A 16,446-nucleotide genomic window follows, 5' to 3' on the forward strand; every position below is an offset into this window, starting at 1 on the left:
AGGCGGCGGCCGCTCTGGCAGCAGCCATGCCAGGGGCTGGAGGGGCCAAATCTGAAGCCAGAGGCAACGGCCCTCTGCCTGGAGGAGGAGGGCTCATGGAGGAGATGAGTGCCCTGTTAGCAAGGAGGTAGCGACACATCATATATTACTCTTCGATTCAGTACGTCTCAAAATAGGCACTTGAGTCATATGAATGAATTTCAGATCTTGTTTCATATACTACAGAAAAGTGAAACTTGACACAGTTGCCATACAGTAGATTTAGCAAACCCCAATGTTGGTCGCAATGGATTTTGTTGTGCCACCTGAAGAATAAGTTCATGTACTCATCACTCTCACTATTCCTCAGTATTATGAGATGATATGTAGTAAAATCGTAATTTAAATGCACTTTGTTGCTGACAGAGAAGTATCACTGTAAGATCTAGAGAAATCTAAGGAATTTAGGTTTTAAAAATGTGGAGTTCAGGAGGAATTGTGTGGTCTGTGCTTTATGATATTAACATTAAACATGATGATATGTTTTTAAAAATAGCAACTGTTTTTCAGAAATAATTCTGGACTCTGTCTTACAGGAGAAGAATTGCAGAGAAGGGCTCATCACCTGAACCTGACCAGAGATCAGTAAGTACCATTAGATCCTTCTTGTCTGCTGTATTCATGGGGTAGGACTGGATAAGTCTGACTTCTTCCTACTCCATTCAAGCATGTACTAGGTATAAGCAAATTGATATTGGATTAGCATTTGTTGGATATGTGTAAAATTATGTGTGTTGATATATCAACTGTCTTTACATGCTTGAAAGAATAAATAAATCAAATCAAATCAAATCAAATGTAACGCACCATTTACTAGTATATAGATCCGTTATTAGCAATTAATAGGAACAGGTTCTGAGTTGCTCTTTAAGTCAGACCCCTCCACTGGACTTTCTGACCATTTATCTTCTGAAAAAGCATTGCAAGAATCTAGACCAAAATTTATTTCGTTATTTACATATAGCTACAGGTGCAGACTTCATTGGTTTATTAACATTTATATTTGCAGGTAACTTTTGCTAATGGCTCATTAGAAATCGGAAAACCCAAGACCCTTTATGTGATAGCTACTCATATTTATAATGATAACCCTGATGATTTATTAGACAGTGAAAACCATAAGTAATTGTTTATCAACTTTTGACATCTAATAGAAACACAAAGAGGCTTGATATTTCCAAAACATTTGATTTAGACAGGGCATGCTGATGCAAGAGAGACTATAACAAACAAGTGAATATGAGCCGCTTAACTTAAATTTATAATAAACACAACTCTTATAATCAAAATATCACATTTGCTATATTGTTGCTCTATGACATCGAGCTGGTAAGAGTTCACGGTTTTGCGTTTGGTGTTGCTGTTTTCGAGCAGATCATGAAGGCAACATTGGGAAGAGCGCTGCTTTGGCTCCGTCACCAGGGTGAATCAGGTAACGCAGCATGTGTCCACCAGCATCACCTCAGGCTAAAGGAGAGTTCACAACTCTGACATGTAAACAATACCGGTTCTGTTTATTAATTCAGTTTCATACCTTGTATACTATTAGCATTCTTATTATGTCATCAAGTGTGTTTTAACCGACTTTGTTAAAGCCTACAGTTTGTGGAAAGTTGTTTTTTAAGTGTGCACAAATGATGCGAAAGAAAGAAAGACAGAAAAACGGAATGAAATTATGTTATTGGTATTATGATAACAGATTAAAATAAACAGTTTAACACGGTAGTGTCTACATAGGCCTATGTATTATCTGCAGACGGGAATTAGCCCGACAAATAAATAGATAAATATATTTTATTCCTACAGTGATTTTAAGTCATGTTTTGTATTTTCCACATATATTTTGTTGATATGTGCACTATTAGTACTGCAATATAAACCCACATGCATTATTATTTTATTTTATTTTAAGCAAACAAACAACGGAGCGACAAACCATGACGTCATCTCTATGCGCTTGTCGAGGTGGAGTGGACGGTTGTCGTGCACGTTGGTGTGTTTTTTGATTTAGCTGCAGACGGTTCATCATTGGTATCGTGCGGGCACTTTGACTCTGAGAAGAAATGTCGGTCACCGAGATGTTCAGTTATATCCAGGGTTTCCTGAGCGCGGACCACGACGTCAGAGAGGTATGAACGCACAGCTCGCCACGCAGCTGCTAGGTTGCTATCAACATTAGCCCCCTTAGACAATTAACTAGCTAGTTGCTAACTGGAGCCGAGGTCTTGTCAAAGCATGGTAAACACGGTAAACACGGTAAACACGGCAACTCCATAAACTGGACAAAAATGTCCGAAGTCCTGTTTATACGGAAACAGCGGCTTCCGGTGTTTGTTTTATTTTTCACACGTTATGTTCTGTTTTCACTGAGCCAGCCATCCTTATTGTCCTTATCCAAACCAAACGTCGGTTAAAATGTCAATCTTTAAAAACGTTGAAAAGCTTTTAGCCCCCTTTAACATTATTATTATTTCTTCTCCGTTGAAAAGTCCAGAATCTATTAATATGTAAATGTTGATCGTTTCAATAGTTTAACCTCTAGACATGCCTGAAATGTTTCCAAGTGACTTTTCAAATCTCACTTTGATTAATTATGTCCTCATCCACAACTGGTTTCCATTTTAAATATAATAAAAATATGTGGTCTATTAAAAAGAAGGGATTCTATGTGGATAATGGTATATCTTTAATTTAAATGGCATGTTAGAGGAGTTGGGCATGTCTTTTAATAGAAAACAATGTGAGCTGTATAAAACACTTCTTCTACTTTGTGCACTAGGATATCCGTAAAGTGGTCCAGGTCTTGGAGCAGACTGCCAGAGAGATACTGACGCTTCTCCAAAGTGTCCACCAACCATCTGGATTCAAAGAAAGTGGGTGTTTGACACGGAGAAGGAATTGTTTTGCCGTGTGCATAATGTTGCTCATCCTTTCAAATATGACCCTGCAGTTTTTAAAACGAGTCTCTCCCCCCCCTTTTCCATTAGTTCCTAGTAAATGTGCAAAGGCACGTGAGCTGTTCTGCACAGTCCAGACACAGATGGCAGACCTCAAGACTAAATTTCCTGTGGAACAGTATTACAGGTATGAGCCATGTTTCATTACAGATGCAGTTTTCAGCTGTTTTTGTGATTAATCAGTACAAATTGAGTCGGCATTTGAAAGTTTACTTTATATTTCATACTTATTCTGCTGAAATATACAGCAAGTCTTTCATTTGGTCACAACTTTCTTGTTTAAACACGACATTTTTAGGACACCTTTGTCTGGTTGTGTCTGTGTTTTTCAGCACAGGAAATATTTCCCGTTACTCAGCTTTAGCAGTGACTCATATTTCCACATTCAGTCTTAAATGGTCCTGTCTGTATTTGTTTTGTTTAATCTAGTTTTAAAGATAATTTTAACTTTATAATTCAAAGCATTTTTACACTGGGGCTTTTATTATTTTATCACTTGAAGTCGTATCTTAAGTCATCAGCATATAACTTAAAGCTAAACACTGATTTCCCTTAATCAAATGTGTTTTTGTGAGAAGTTGTGTACTCAAAATTCAGTTTGGTTTTATTCAGGAAGTTACAAAAATGGAAACTAAGTGGATTATCCTGCTGGAATAAAATGTATAGCTTTATCTCCCTTTCTCTGGTCTCTCTGATGCCACTTCAGGTTCCATGAGCACTGGCGGTTCGTCCTGCAGCGCTTGGCGTTCTTAGCAGCCTTTGTTGTCTACCTAGAGAGTGAGACTCTTGTGACTCGGGAGGAGGTGGCTCAGATACTTGGCAGTAGGTACCAGTCCCTGTGTTAGTGTGTACCTTTTACTGAGGAACGTGCCCTTACTTGTTTTTTTCCCCTACTTTCTTCACCCTGCAGTTGAGGTGGTGCGAGAGAAAGGCTTTCACCTGGACATAGAGGACTACCTGGCAGGTGTGCTGATCATGGCCAGTGAACTGGTAAGTATATTAATCATCTGCTATAGTCCTAACGATTAGGTCCTGAACTTGCTACTTTTAATGGTATCCACCAGATTACATCAGCACTACTGAGTATCGATTCACGTTAAATCAGTCAGTGCCAAATTTCAGTACTTGGGCTAAGAGCACATCTGAGTAAGAGTGCAAAGTTTATGTTAGAGAGAGAGAGCGTACAAGACCATGTGGCATCACCTTGCAACATGTTCAAAGATAACACACAGTCAGGGCAATGGCTTGTCCCAGGTTGTGCTTCTATTGCATATACTGACCAAGATAATCCTCTGCTAACCAGGGCAATTGATACATGCTGAACATTTTAAGCCCATAACATTGAACAGCACTTGCGTCACCCCTGAAAGTGGTTCCTGAATCCTCATAGACTCTTCTAATGATACAGAATAAAAAAAAATCTAGTCTCAAGTGTGGTGGCACTTTTGAAAACTTGATGCAGGCAATTCTCTCTGCAATATTTGTCATGTGAAATGCAGAGTTGGCCATGGCAACACATGTGACCTTGAGCAAATACCTGGTTAAACACAAACATTAGATTGTTTAAATATAGCTGATAAGTTTCAATCTGGCTTTAAGCCCCGCCATAGTACAGAATCCGCTTTACTTATGATTCATAATGATATCACTATGGCTCTCGATACCAAATGTCCTGTTTTGTTAGTTGTTTTGGATCTATCTGCAGCCTTTGATACTGTCGATCACGCTATTCTTTTGTCGAGACTTGAACACCTCCTTGGGCTTAAAGGCACTGTGTTAAACTGGTTTTCTTCCTTTTTGACCGACAGAACCTTCTCTGTTAGTATTGGCGACTGCGTCTCAATATAGCTCCCCTCACCTCAGGTGTCCGCAAGGTTCGACCCTGGCTCCATTCCTCTTTTCTCTATATATTTCACCTCTTGCGGCTATTATTTCTAGCCATAATGTTCATTTCCACTTTTACGCAGATGATATTCAGATTTATATGCCACTGCTCCTATATGACTCCATTTCTCTTACCTCGTTGCATAATTGCATTTGGGATATTAGGCAATGGCTTGCGCTAAATTTTCTGCAGTTAAATGAGAGCAAGATGGAATACATCCTTATTAGTCCAGTGGTTCTAAAACATTTTCTGTCATTCCCCACTTAAGAGGGTGGGCGAATTTTCAAGCCCCACTTGTCAAAAAATAATAACTTTCAAATGTATTTTAATATCAAATAACACCAAGTTCAAAACAGATAAAATATAAGTGCAGCTGTATCGTTTGACAGGGGGATAGTTCAGCACTTGTCTCATCCAACATAACTGACACCCTGTCTACAGCAGCAGGGAGAAAAAGCTGCTCAGCTGTTGTGTGGTTTTTACACTGGGCAATTCTGTATGCAACTTTGAAGGAAGCCATTTGTGCTTTGCTGTTCACTGATGTGGATTTTACCATGCGATTTTTTTTGCTAACGGTATTCTGCCAATTTTCTTTCAAAGAAGTCGAGTGGTTTATTAACATCTCTAAATGTCTTCTTAATTGGTTGGGTCTCATGCTGTCTGCTGCCAGCGGTTTAAGACACACACGGGTCCCTCCTCTGCCCCCACCGTTCCCACCGTGAATCCTTCATCAATATTTTCTTTTCGTCTGGCTTTTTGGTTGATAAGGCTACTGCCTGTCTTTTTTTTTTTGTCTACTTGCGCTGAATTGTCTGCTTTTTTGTGGTCCATGTAACACGTATATCCATTTACGTTATTATACCCACTACGTACACTATTGGCCCTCTGTGTGAACGTTTCCTTATATTGTTGCGCGGCAGTTAACATGCCGACGTTAAACAGTTATTGTTGCACTATGGTTCCACTTTTTTCTCCCTGGTCCAGAACTGATGTTATTTTAATTTACTTGTATTAATGACCCATTTCTAATTTTCTCCGTTCACTGCGCCCCACCTGTCATGGCTTTATTCCCCACTAGTGGGGCGCGCACCACACTTCGAGAACCACTGCTGTGCACCAAGACAACCAGGCACAGGGACAGTTTCTTCCCCCAGGCTGTCACTCTGATGAACACTTAACCCACAACAGTATGACTGGACAATAACCCTCAGTGCAACACCTGTAAATATACCTCGTACAGATTATACAGACTTGTACAGGTCTCTAGTTTTAAGTACTCTGTTTTTATTCCTATTTATCTCATCTCAATGAGCATTCCTTTGTCTGTCTGCATCATTTACTGCCTGTCTATACTGCTTATTTTGCATTGTTTGCACTGTTTGTTGTTGTTGATACTGTTTATTCTGTTATATTACACAGCCTTATGCTGGTTTACTGTTTACTTATCTCTTGCATGGGGATATGTACATACACACTGAGAGCTGATGTATCAGAGTCAAATTCCTCGTGTGTCCGACACACCTGGCCAATAAAGCTGATTCTGATGATAATTTGATTTGCAGTCTTCAGTGTGTTTAGCTACAAATGTCTGTATGAACATCATTAGCTGAGTCTTTGGGTTTAATTTATGCCATTATTTTGTCCTCCAGTCACGGCTGGCGGTAAACAGCGTGACAGCAGGAGACTACAACCGGCCACTACGCATCTCCAACTTCATTAACGAGCTGGACTCGGGCTTCCGCCTGCTCAACCTGAAGAATGACCCACTGAGGAAGCGCTACGACGGTCTCAAGTACGACGTGAAGAAGATTGAGGAGGTAGTGTACGACCTGTCCATCCGCGGCCTGGCCAAGGAGCCCGAGGCTGGGGGGGACAAGTAGAGCTCGGACACTGTTATTGGCTGTGGGAGACGGAGGAGGACGTGGTAGCCACCCCAGGCTGGGGCCTCTACATGGAAGGCGAGACCCAGGGATCGGCCTGAGGTTCCAGCAGCCTAGGACAGACTCTATGAGTGTTTGTGTGAATGCATGCATGAGGAGTGCATTAGATGGATGGTGGTCTGTCAAAAGGGGGGTAGAGACACTGATGCAGTTTGACCACCTTGTTCAGAGGCTTAAGATCAAAGGTTCGGCGTGTCGCTGGTTTTTGGAAATGCGTTCTTAATTCGTCTGTTTAATCCATTTTTGTTTCACTGAAATGTTTCATATAACAGTTTCATCTAATTTGCAACTTTCAACTTCCTGTTATTGAAATATAGTATATTGGTGTTTTATTCATTCAGGAAGAGAAGTGGAGATCGTTTGGTGCTCCTGCTGTGCAGAGCCTACGTTTTGTGGTTGTCTTCATTTACAAAAACAAACGCACAGAAAAAATGTGAAATGTGTTTGTGGTGTTCACCTGAAGAGTTGGCACCTAGTGGTGTTTCTCAGGAGTCGGTGTTCAGAAATGGATGCATCCAACCAGAGGGCCAGGAGCCTTATTTATAAAGCAAAAGTATGTGTAACAATCAAACAACTACATCTAGACTCTAACAAAACTAAAGATGGTGACAGCCACTCAATACATTAGACAGCATTTTGATGCATTCTGACTTTCATAATCTTTATAAGTGAGGCTCCAGGAGCAGTAGAGCCAAAGAAATGACAACGATGCACTTCACATAAACAGTAGATATGAAGCTTTTTGGTTAATTAGGTTCATTCACAGCACAGTGCCAATGAAGGTGTCTGTGGAGGCAGGTTAATGTCTTGGTTGGCGAGTGATGACACTTTCTCTGGAATTTCATGAGAAGATACGAGATAGTCTGAATTTCATATGTTTACGGTTTCTTGTTTCTTTCACTTATGGAAATTTGTTGAAGGTTTGTTTTTATTGTCAGCATCCATGCTTCTGTACTGTAGTGGAGCTGGATTGTATTTTTTGAAATAATTCATTTTCACTCTCTTGCATCTCGTACTTGTTCCCTGGAGTGCGTTGTACTGTGTCTCTTGCCATCTTTGAATCAGTTGTCCTAAATATGCTTGAAATTACTCTAAATCTATTTCTACATCCTGCATGTCGAGCATCATCAAACTTTACAAATGAGCATATTGCACAGAAAACTACAAAAAATAGGCCATGTTTAAAATCTTTTAATATAATTCACAATATATTACACTGCGGAAATAATATATTAGGTCTTTTACCTGCAGATGAACAGAAATGAAACCATTGTGAAAGGGTTGATCTGAGACTGTGTCCTCTGACAGCACAGGAGTGTTCGTATGGAGCAGCCCTGCCCTCCAGAACAGTCATTCGCTACCTCTTCTGGTGCTGCTTTATAGCAAACTTAAAACAGTATTGGTCTTAAACAGTGGTTTTGGTTTGGATCGACTATATCGTCTCGAACTTCAGGCTCAGCAGCTTTGGTCGAGTAGGTTCCTTCTGATATGAAGAAATGTGAATTTAACGAATTTATTGTAATACTTTACCAGACGTTCTGTTACTGAGTGATGATAAGGTGCATTAAACAAAATAAAGCCTTCATAAATAAAAACACACTAGGGACAGTAAAAACACAAAAAATCAAGGACCAGGTGACTGTCAGAGGAATAATTATATTGCCTGTAAATCGATCTCGTGCTGACAGTGGGCAGTCTGTCCATACTCGGAGATAAATGCTACTGTGACGGTTGTAGCTTAACAGTAATCAAGTACCAAGGCACAACAGCTCATCACTAGGTCGCATAACACACAGATGGTTAGGGTGCTCATCGGGTGCCCAGGGGTCTTCAGCTTTCAGCAAATTGTCAAAAATCCCAGAAAGCAGAGTAACCGTGGTTTATGGCAATTTAAAAATCGGGATCAGAAAGAAAACGTTTTATTTACGTACAATGCTGAAATGATCAGTCAGAAGACAAAGTTAATTTCAAAAATTAATAGTTTTAGCCATTTATTCAGTTTCAATAGCCAAAAGTCTGCTGCTTCCTGTTTTGGACTGTTACAGATGAACAAAAAATTAGAAGACTGTTTTTTGGTTCAGGGACTTTCAGACATTTAGACCAAAATATCAACAGATCTGTCCCTGTCTGCAATCCCACGCAAGGTCCTGAACACAAAACTGAAAACTCTAGTCTTTGACTTAAACTGCTTAGTGTGACTTTAACACAAAGGAGACCGACTAGACTTCTCGCTATCTGCTTTCATGGCACTAAATATCTTTTAATTCCTTATTGGTGCCAACAAACATGGACAGATTTGAGACTTCAGTCGAATCATCATGACCCTCAGAATCACAGCGTGCACTGATGCAGGATAAACCCCTGAATTCCAGAGGAAATCTTGGGAAAATAAATGCATATATAGTAGCTACTTGTTTTGAAACTGGCAGACGTTATTGCTGTTACGTGAGTTCTCATTTAAACACAGTGATACAGGAGGTCTGTTTCTGTTCAGCCTGTTAGAGGCTCTGATCAACTGCATCTCTGGCAGTGAAAGTTGCTCTACCGCCAACAGATGGTAGAGACACAGACAGGAGAGGGCAGTGACAAGCAGACGCCACTGAACTTTGCTCTTGACCACATCTCCACCACAATATATTAAACCCCCCATTGTCTTTAATTTAAAAATGACATTTTTCTTTTTGCTGTCAGTCATGTTCAGTCATGCTTACTTAGCGAAAACACAGCTCCCTTTCTCCAGGAGCAAACAGTCTTTACAATCAAGGCTGATAGACCAAGCTTTTTGGTTGTCCAATAATCTTTTTCTTTAAATGTAATGACTTAAAATAAAATCTTCATACATAATTTCATGTATGGTGTACTTACAGCTTTGTAAGAAAAAAAGTGCTGTGTCTTTCTCTTACTAACAAGAGAGTGTTTTTTAAACTGGAGTCGAACAAGTTATAACAGTGTTGTCACTCAGAAATGCATCTTGTTGTCAGCTGATTTTTGCAGTAGAAGGATTCAGATTATTTACAGTGAAACAAAGGTGCTCAGAGAGATGATTAGTCTCAAGAGCGGGTCTGGTTTGTATTGATCATGATGTTGGGCAGAGCATTGCGTCTTTTCCTCCAGGTGCCCAAGTCTCGAGCGTATCTCCTAATTTGATGGAACCACTGCTGGGTGCGAGATTTGTCAGAGGAGCGGAAAACAAAAGACTCTCGTCGAATATCAAGCACCTCGAACGTGTCCTCACAGTCCTGCTCTGTTGACACCACACAGTTTCCCAGACGGATAGGCTCTCTCAGGACTGTGAACTTCCCGCTGCTTTTGTCCTTAATTAGAACCAGAACTCCATCTCGAACACTCTCTCCGCCACCCTCCCTCTGATCTCCCTGTGTCCCCAGGTCGGTGACCTGTCCTGAGGCTTCACCCACCCGCTGAGTCCTCACCATCAGCAGACTCTGGACATTTTGGAACTTGAGGGCCTTGCTACCCTTCTTCACCCACTGGCCATCTGCAGGCTGGGACAGCTGGAGTGGTCCCTCCATGACAAAGCGTGTGTTTTCTCTTGCCCAGCCCACTGTTTTCATCGACACTTCTCGCATCTCAATGTTGATGACCTCCCGGTTCTTGCGGCTGTCACGGCGGAATGAGCGGAGGGACCAGCTGACGCCGTTGCCCTCTTGCTTGGTCTTCATGTTGATGTGCTCCAGGTGGGATTCTACCCGACTCTTGGCCTCACGGAGACGTGCGTAATCGGGGTGACATTCGTGAGTGACCTTAATGATGCGGCTCAATAGAAGTGGGTATTTGGTCACCCGCTGGAGGGGCGCCATGAGGAAAGAGCGCAAGTTCATACGACGTAGTGCTGTGTTATCATTCTGGGAAACATCCAGGAAGATTCTGCAAAGAAAAGTGAAAGAACATTATGATGGAAATGGAGAGATTCACACAGTCTGTGCATGTCTTGGGAAATCTCTTAAAAAGCTAATTAATGGGAATCACAGGACAGCCTGACTCATGGGTGAGCTGTGGGTCTGTCTAAAAATAGGAATCATTGCAACTCGACTCTCAAAACAGGACTTCTTCTAAATTAGTAATAACCCGCTGTTGTGGAAGGAACTAGAGAAAGGTCCCAGAGGAACAGGAATAAGAATCCCTGTAGTCTTTTGTACCTGAGCAGCTCTTTCTCCTTCTCCAGCGTGTTGAGCATGTTGACTGAGGTGGACTGCTGCAGGCAGTAGGTCTGGAAGGCAGGCAGCATGTTGACGAACTCTAGAAAGATCTCTCCTATGTACACTGTTAGCAGGTCCTCATCTCCCTGAGGCCAAATCACATGAGAGCAAATGTCAATGTTCATCTTATTTATGTATTGCACTTTGTTTTGGCAAGTCACTGCTGTCCTTTAGGGCAGCAACACACCAAGCCAACATAAAAGCCCTAGCATTGACACAAGCCGACTGTCACGTCATCTCACGTTGCCTTTGTCTGGCACTTGGACACACTGCACAGACTACAGCCAGCAGCCAGCTAGCATGTGCAGTACGTTCTGCGCCTGTGTGAGAGAAATAACTCTCTACCAGTAGGTGGCGTTATCTGTGTTTGTCATTCAGAAAGGGAAAGAAGAATTAGACCGTCTTTAAACAAAGTAACCGTTGTTCAACACAGCTGCTGTTTACAGCTGCTTCTAGTTGAGAATATGTCTGATAAGAAGTTACAAATGACACTGCCGTCGTCTGCCCTGGGTCTTTTGGTTGTGGGAAGAAAGGAGGTTGTGGAGGTGAAAAACAAGGAGAAACTGCACTAAATGTGTGAAATCATGGATACTACAGCGACAGGCTGAAGGGACTTTCCCGAACCATTCTCTTCTCATGCATTGATTTGCTAAGCCAAACAGCCAACCAAGTCTCTCTCGCCGCTGATTCAGGATGCTAAACTGGCCCAAAAGCCACCAACAGGCTCTGGCTAATGGCAACGGTGTGAAGACAAGGGCGACAGAGACTCACTAACGGCTTGACAGTGCCCGACAGCCGACCCTTGGCTTGGGGTGTCACAAGCCTTTTTGTGTCTAAAAGATCTGCTAGTACAGTAAAATTAGTTCTACCATGAAACATTATGCAGAATATGTTTTTATTTGGCTCTGACCTTGTCACTTCCCACAAGGCCACACCAAGCTCTAAAGTGACAATTATAACTTCTCCCCTTCAGACTTCAGAATTCAGACTTTTTCTAAATATTTGCATCTTGAAACAAGATGGAAAAGGCCAAATGATAATAAACTGGCTGACAAAACAATTCAGGTTCATTTAGTAGCTGTTCTCAAGCCACATGTCAGAAATGTAACGAAATCTGCCTTTTTCTTTAATGTAAAATAATTAGAATTGGTTCCATTTTGGTATTGCAGATGGTGAAATACTTGTAGCCAACTGTACATGCTTTCATAACCCCCCTAACTGACTAACTCAATCCACTTTTTTAACCTATCCTGGTTCCAGAATGCAGCTGAGTTCTTACTAGTTCTACATTCAGTTAAGATATACTGTATTTCACCAATCCCTGTGGTCTTGCAGTTTCAACATCCTCCTTATGACTTAAAAAGAAATTGGCAGTTGCACTCAAAAGAAACCACAGTATTTAATGGCTTGTTAAAAGTGAGCTTGAATGTGAATTATATAACAGTAGTAGGTGTTTGAAGCTTAAGAGCATTAAAACATACAACCATTAGTATATGCATGAGAGTGAGAGAGAGTGAGACACCTGGTCAAAGGCCTGGTCGATGCTGTCCTGCAGGTGTTCAGTGAAGCGGTCATTGACGTCTATCAGCTCTTGAACATTAACAAACACCACAGCGAGCTGCTCAGCTGTCAGAAGCCCGGCACTCTGCATGGGGCAGTAAAATTCCTCTTTAATGATCCGCAGATCCTCACCATAGCTTGACTCTGTGTTCAGAAACTCAAGGATGGCTTCTTTACGCTCAGTGCGCAACTTGGAGCAACGTTCACACATGCGCTCTCCTTGCTCTTTGGAGGCCCCGTCCCTCAATCCACAGTCTGGACATGGTCTCTGGGCCTCCCAGGCCCTGAGGGAGGCAGATGGTCTCTTCCAGGTGCGGGATAGACCCGGGCCAATGCCACTATCCACCCGTTCCACCTCGGCTCCACGGCTCCTGCGAAAACGCCGAGGCTTGCTGTCGTCCTCCTCTCGCTCATCACTGAGACCCACCACACCACTGTCAGCACTCAAACTGCTGATGGTGCTCCAACGATGCCGCCCAGACCTTGTCACACCCAGGCATGCCTGACGCGCCTCACCAGGGGGCTCTGAGCAACCACGGATTGCTGCTGGAGCTGGGGAGAGTTAGGTGGAGATGGTCAGATTCATCAGTGCTCATGCTGTTTGTGGATTTACTCTCTACAGTCTTTGTTATTCACACTGCATTCCCTATGTTCTCACTCTAACCATAAGCATCAGAACCCCAACCCTGACCTCAGTGTGTGCCTCATGTTTCAGCACATTTGGTCAAATCGGTTTCTCAAAGAATTGAAAACCCAGAGGATCATTTAGAAACATACTTACCATCGTTCTGAACATAACTGCAGAATCCCTGAAGACTATTCTATCCATCTGCATGATAAAATATTCAGTTCACTAAATGATAAAAAGATGTTAAACTCATTTCCCAAGTGGCAGCTCCATTTCCAAATCAGTAAAAAAAATGGCAGCTTGCTGAATACCTGGATAGAAAACAGCCTCACAACTTGATAATTAAATTAAAAATGTATTACATTTATTATGCAACAGACAAAAATGGTCAGAGTTTTTGAGGAGTCTGAAAAAACTGTCAGAATAATGGTCTCTGACCCAAATGCATGCTAATACAGCCGTTACCCCAATCTGAACAAAATACTAACCTTAACCCTAAAGCCTCTACATTCAGACTGCCCTTTCAGAAAGTGATGACTCACCAAAATGTCCTCACTATGGTATAAAACTGAAAATGGTCCTCACAAGGATAGTCATACAAGTGCACAAACATCATTAATCGCAGCTCAAAAGCTCCCTAATGAGCACCCATTTAAACAGGACCAGTCATTACTGGTCATGTCAAAATGAAGAGACTGTTACTGATATGTTTCTCCAGTCATTAGAGCCATAACCATCCAGTCAAAGACAAATTTGTTGTCAATACATATCATGTGTTCTCACTCTAACCATAAGCATCAGAACCCCAACCCTGACCTCAGTGTGTGCCTCATGTTTCAGCACATTTGGTCAAATCGGTTTCTCAAAGAATTGAAAACCCAGAGGATCATTTAGAAACATACTTACCATCGTTCTGAACATAACTGCAGAATCCCTGAAGACTATTCTATCCATCTGCATGATAAAATATTCAGTTCACTAAATGATAAAAAGATGTTAAACTCATTTCCCAAGTGGCAGCTCCATTTCCAAATCAGTAAAAAAAATGGCAGCTTGCTGAATACCTGGATAGAAAACAGCCTCACAACTTGATAATTAAATTAAAAATGTATTACATTTATTATGCAACAGACAAAAATGGTCAGAGTTTTTGAGGAGTCTGAAAAAACTGTCAGAATAATGGTCTCTGACCCAAATGCATGCTAATACAGCCGTTACCCCAATCTGAACAAAATACTAACCTTAACCCTAAAGCCTCTACATTCAGACTGCCCTTTCAGAAAGTGATGACTCACCAAAATGTCCTCACTATGGTATAAAACTGAAAATGGTCCTCACAAGGATAGTCATACAAGTGCACAAACATCATTAATCGCAGCTCAAAAGCTCCCTAATGAGCACCCATTTAAACAGGACCAGTCATTACTGGTCATGTCAAAATGAAGAGACTGTTACTGATATGTTTCTCCAGTCATTAGAGCCATAACCATCCAGTCAAAGACAAATTTGTTGTCAATACATATCATGTACTGCTCAAAAAATGAAGGGAACACTTGATCATCACAGTATAACAAGTCATTTAAGCTTCAGGGATAACAATCTGTCCATTTGGGAACCACAAGTGATTGTGAATCAGTTCCACCTGCTTTGGTGCAAATGAAAGTGACAACAGGTGCAATGGAGAGGCAAAAGCAAGACAACCCCCAAAAAGGGGAATGGTTTTGCATGTGGTAGCCACAGACAAATGCTCGCTCCTTATCCTTCCTGACTGATTCTTCTCAGGTTTTGTGTTTTGGTTGTGTCCTTGTCACTACTGGTAGCATGAGGCAGTACCTGCAGCCCAATCAGGTTGCACAGACATCCAGTTACAAGGTTTGCTGTGTCTCCCAGCACAGTCTCAAGAGCATGGAGGAAACACCAGGAGAGCTGGGCAGGGCCGTAGAAGGAAACAACCCAGCAGCAGGATCGGTATCTGCTCCTTTGGGTAAGGAGGAACAGAAGGAGCACTGTGAGAGCCCTAAAAATGGCCTCCAGCAGCTATTGGTGTGCATGTTTCTGACTAAACTGTCTCCATGAAGGTGGCATGAGGGCCTGATGTCCTCTAGTACAACCTGTGCTCACAGCCCAGCACCATGCAGCTCAACTGGCATTTGCCAGTGAACACCAGAATTGGCAGGTGAGATGAGAGCAGGTTTTCCATGTCATTGCCAATGGTACCCTGACTGCTGTGAGGTGCTGGAATGAAATCTACACTGTCAGCAACTGTCAGAACTTACACTGGTGCAGTGGGCCTTGGCTTCCTTCTGGCACAGGACAATGCTCGGCCTCATGTGGCCAGAGTCTGTAAGCGGCTCCTGAATGATGAGGGCATTGATGCCACTGGCTGGCTCTCACATTCCCCTGGCCTAAATCCATTTCAGCAGCTATGGGACACTGTGTATCGGTGCATCTGATGCCACCAAATACCACCACAGACTGTCCAGGAGCTCACCAATGCCGTGATCCAGCACTGGGAGGAGATCTCCAAGGACACCATCTGCCGACATATCAGGAGCCGTGCCAAGATGTTGTTGGGGGTGCATACATACACGCTTCTGAGTCATATTATGAGTCGCCATGATGAAATTCATGCAACTTGGATGAGCCTGTGACTTCAATTTTCAGTGTGATTTTGACTACAGCCCTCCATGTGCTGAAGTTTTCGGTTTCCATTGACTGTTGTTAAGGGCCGTATGGTCCCTGTACGACCGGAGCAGGAGCTTGGTTCGCATTGCCGGCAGTAAGTCAGACTTGTTCGGTGCACGTTGGACTGTGGCAGCCAGGGGCCGGAGGGAGTCTGGTTTGGGGACCACAGGATCTCATCTCTGCTTTTTGCAGATGACGACGTCCTGTTGGTTCCATCAAGCCAGGACCTCCAGCGTGCACTGGGGCGGTTTGCAGCCGAGTGTGAAGCGGCTGGGATAAGAATCAGCACCTCCAAGTCCGAGGCCATGGTTCTCAGTCGGAAAAGGGTGGCTTGTTCCCTTCAGGTTGGTGGAGAGTTCCTGCCTCAAGTGCAGGAGTTCAAGTATCTTGGGGTTTTGTTCACGAGTGAGGGAAGGATGGAACGGGAGATTGACAGGTGGATCGGTGCAGCTTCTGCAGTAATGCGGTCGATGTACCGGTCTGTTGTGGTGAAGAAGGAGCTGAGCTGTAAGGCGAAGCTCTCGATTTACTGGTC

General features: G+C 42.5%; 2 protein-coding genes across 3 annotated transcripts in view; one reads left to right on the plus strand and one right to left on the minus strand.

The window, feature by feature from the left end:
• The first annotated feature begins 1,951 nt into the window (after positions 1-1,951).
• Positions 1,952-7,829, plus strand: tsn (translin). The gene is made up of 6 exons (XM_020623976.1): positions 1,952-2,168; positions 2,819-2,912; positions 3,027-3,123; positions 3,703-3,818; positions 3,907-3,986; positions 6,531-7,829. The coding sequence occupies exons 1-6, from the start codon at positions 2,103-2,105 to the stop codon at positions 6,759-6,761; spliced, it is 684 nt and encodes a 227-aa protein (XP_020479632.1). The 5' UTR covers positions 1,952-2,102; the 3' UTR covers positions 6,762-7,829.
• Positions 7,830-8,656: 827 nt separating this feature from the next.
• The window catches only part of arhgef49 (Rho guanine nucleotide exchange factor 49), a 56,611-nt gene continuing 48,821 nt past the window's right edge, over positions 8,657-16,446 (minus strand). For both annotated transcript variants that reach the window (XM_020623974.1, XM_020623975.1), the window contains exons 6-8: positions 12,561-13,150; positions 10,979-11,124; positions 8,657-10,706 (exon numbers count right to left, since the gene is read on the minus strand). In XM_020623974.1, coding sequence (XP_020479630.1) covers positions 9,872-10,706; positions 10,979-11,124; positions 12,561-13,150 — 1,571 coding nt within the window. In that variant the 3' untranslated portion in view covers positions 8,657-9,871. The remainder of the gene's footprint in view (positions 10,707-10,978; positions 11,125-12,560; positions 13,151-16,446) is intronic.

The sequence above is a fragment of the Monopterus albus genome, unplaced genomic scaffold, assembly GCF_001952655.1.
Source record: "Monopterus albus unplaced genomic scaffold, M_albus_1.0 scaffold318.1, whole genome shotgun sequence".
Taxonomy (NCBI): domain Eukaryota; kingdom Metazoa; phylum Chordata; class Actinopteri; order Synbranchiformes; family Synbranchidae; genus Monopterus; species Monopterus albus.

Coding starts and splice junctions, on each gene's coding strand:
- tsn (XM_020623976.1), top strand. CDS start 2,103: ATGTCGGTCACCGAGATGTTCAGTTATATCCAGGGTTTCCTGAGCGCG. Junction 2,169..2,818: donor CGGACCACGACGTCAGAGAG/GTATGAACGCAC, acceptor TTTGTGCACTAG/GATATCCGTAAAGTGGTCCA. Junction 3,124..3,702: donor CCTGTGGAACAGTATTACAG/GTATGAGCCATG, acceptor ATGCCACTTCAG/GTTCCATGAGCACTGGCGGT.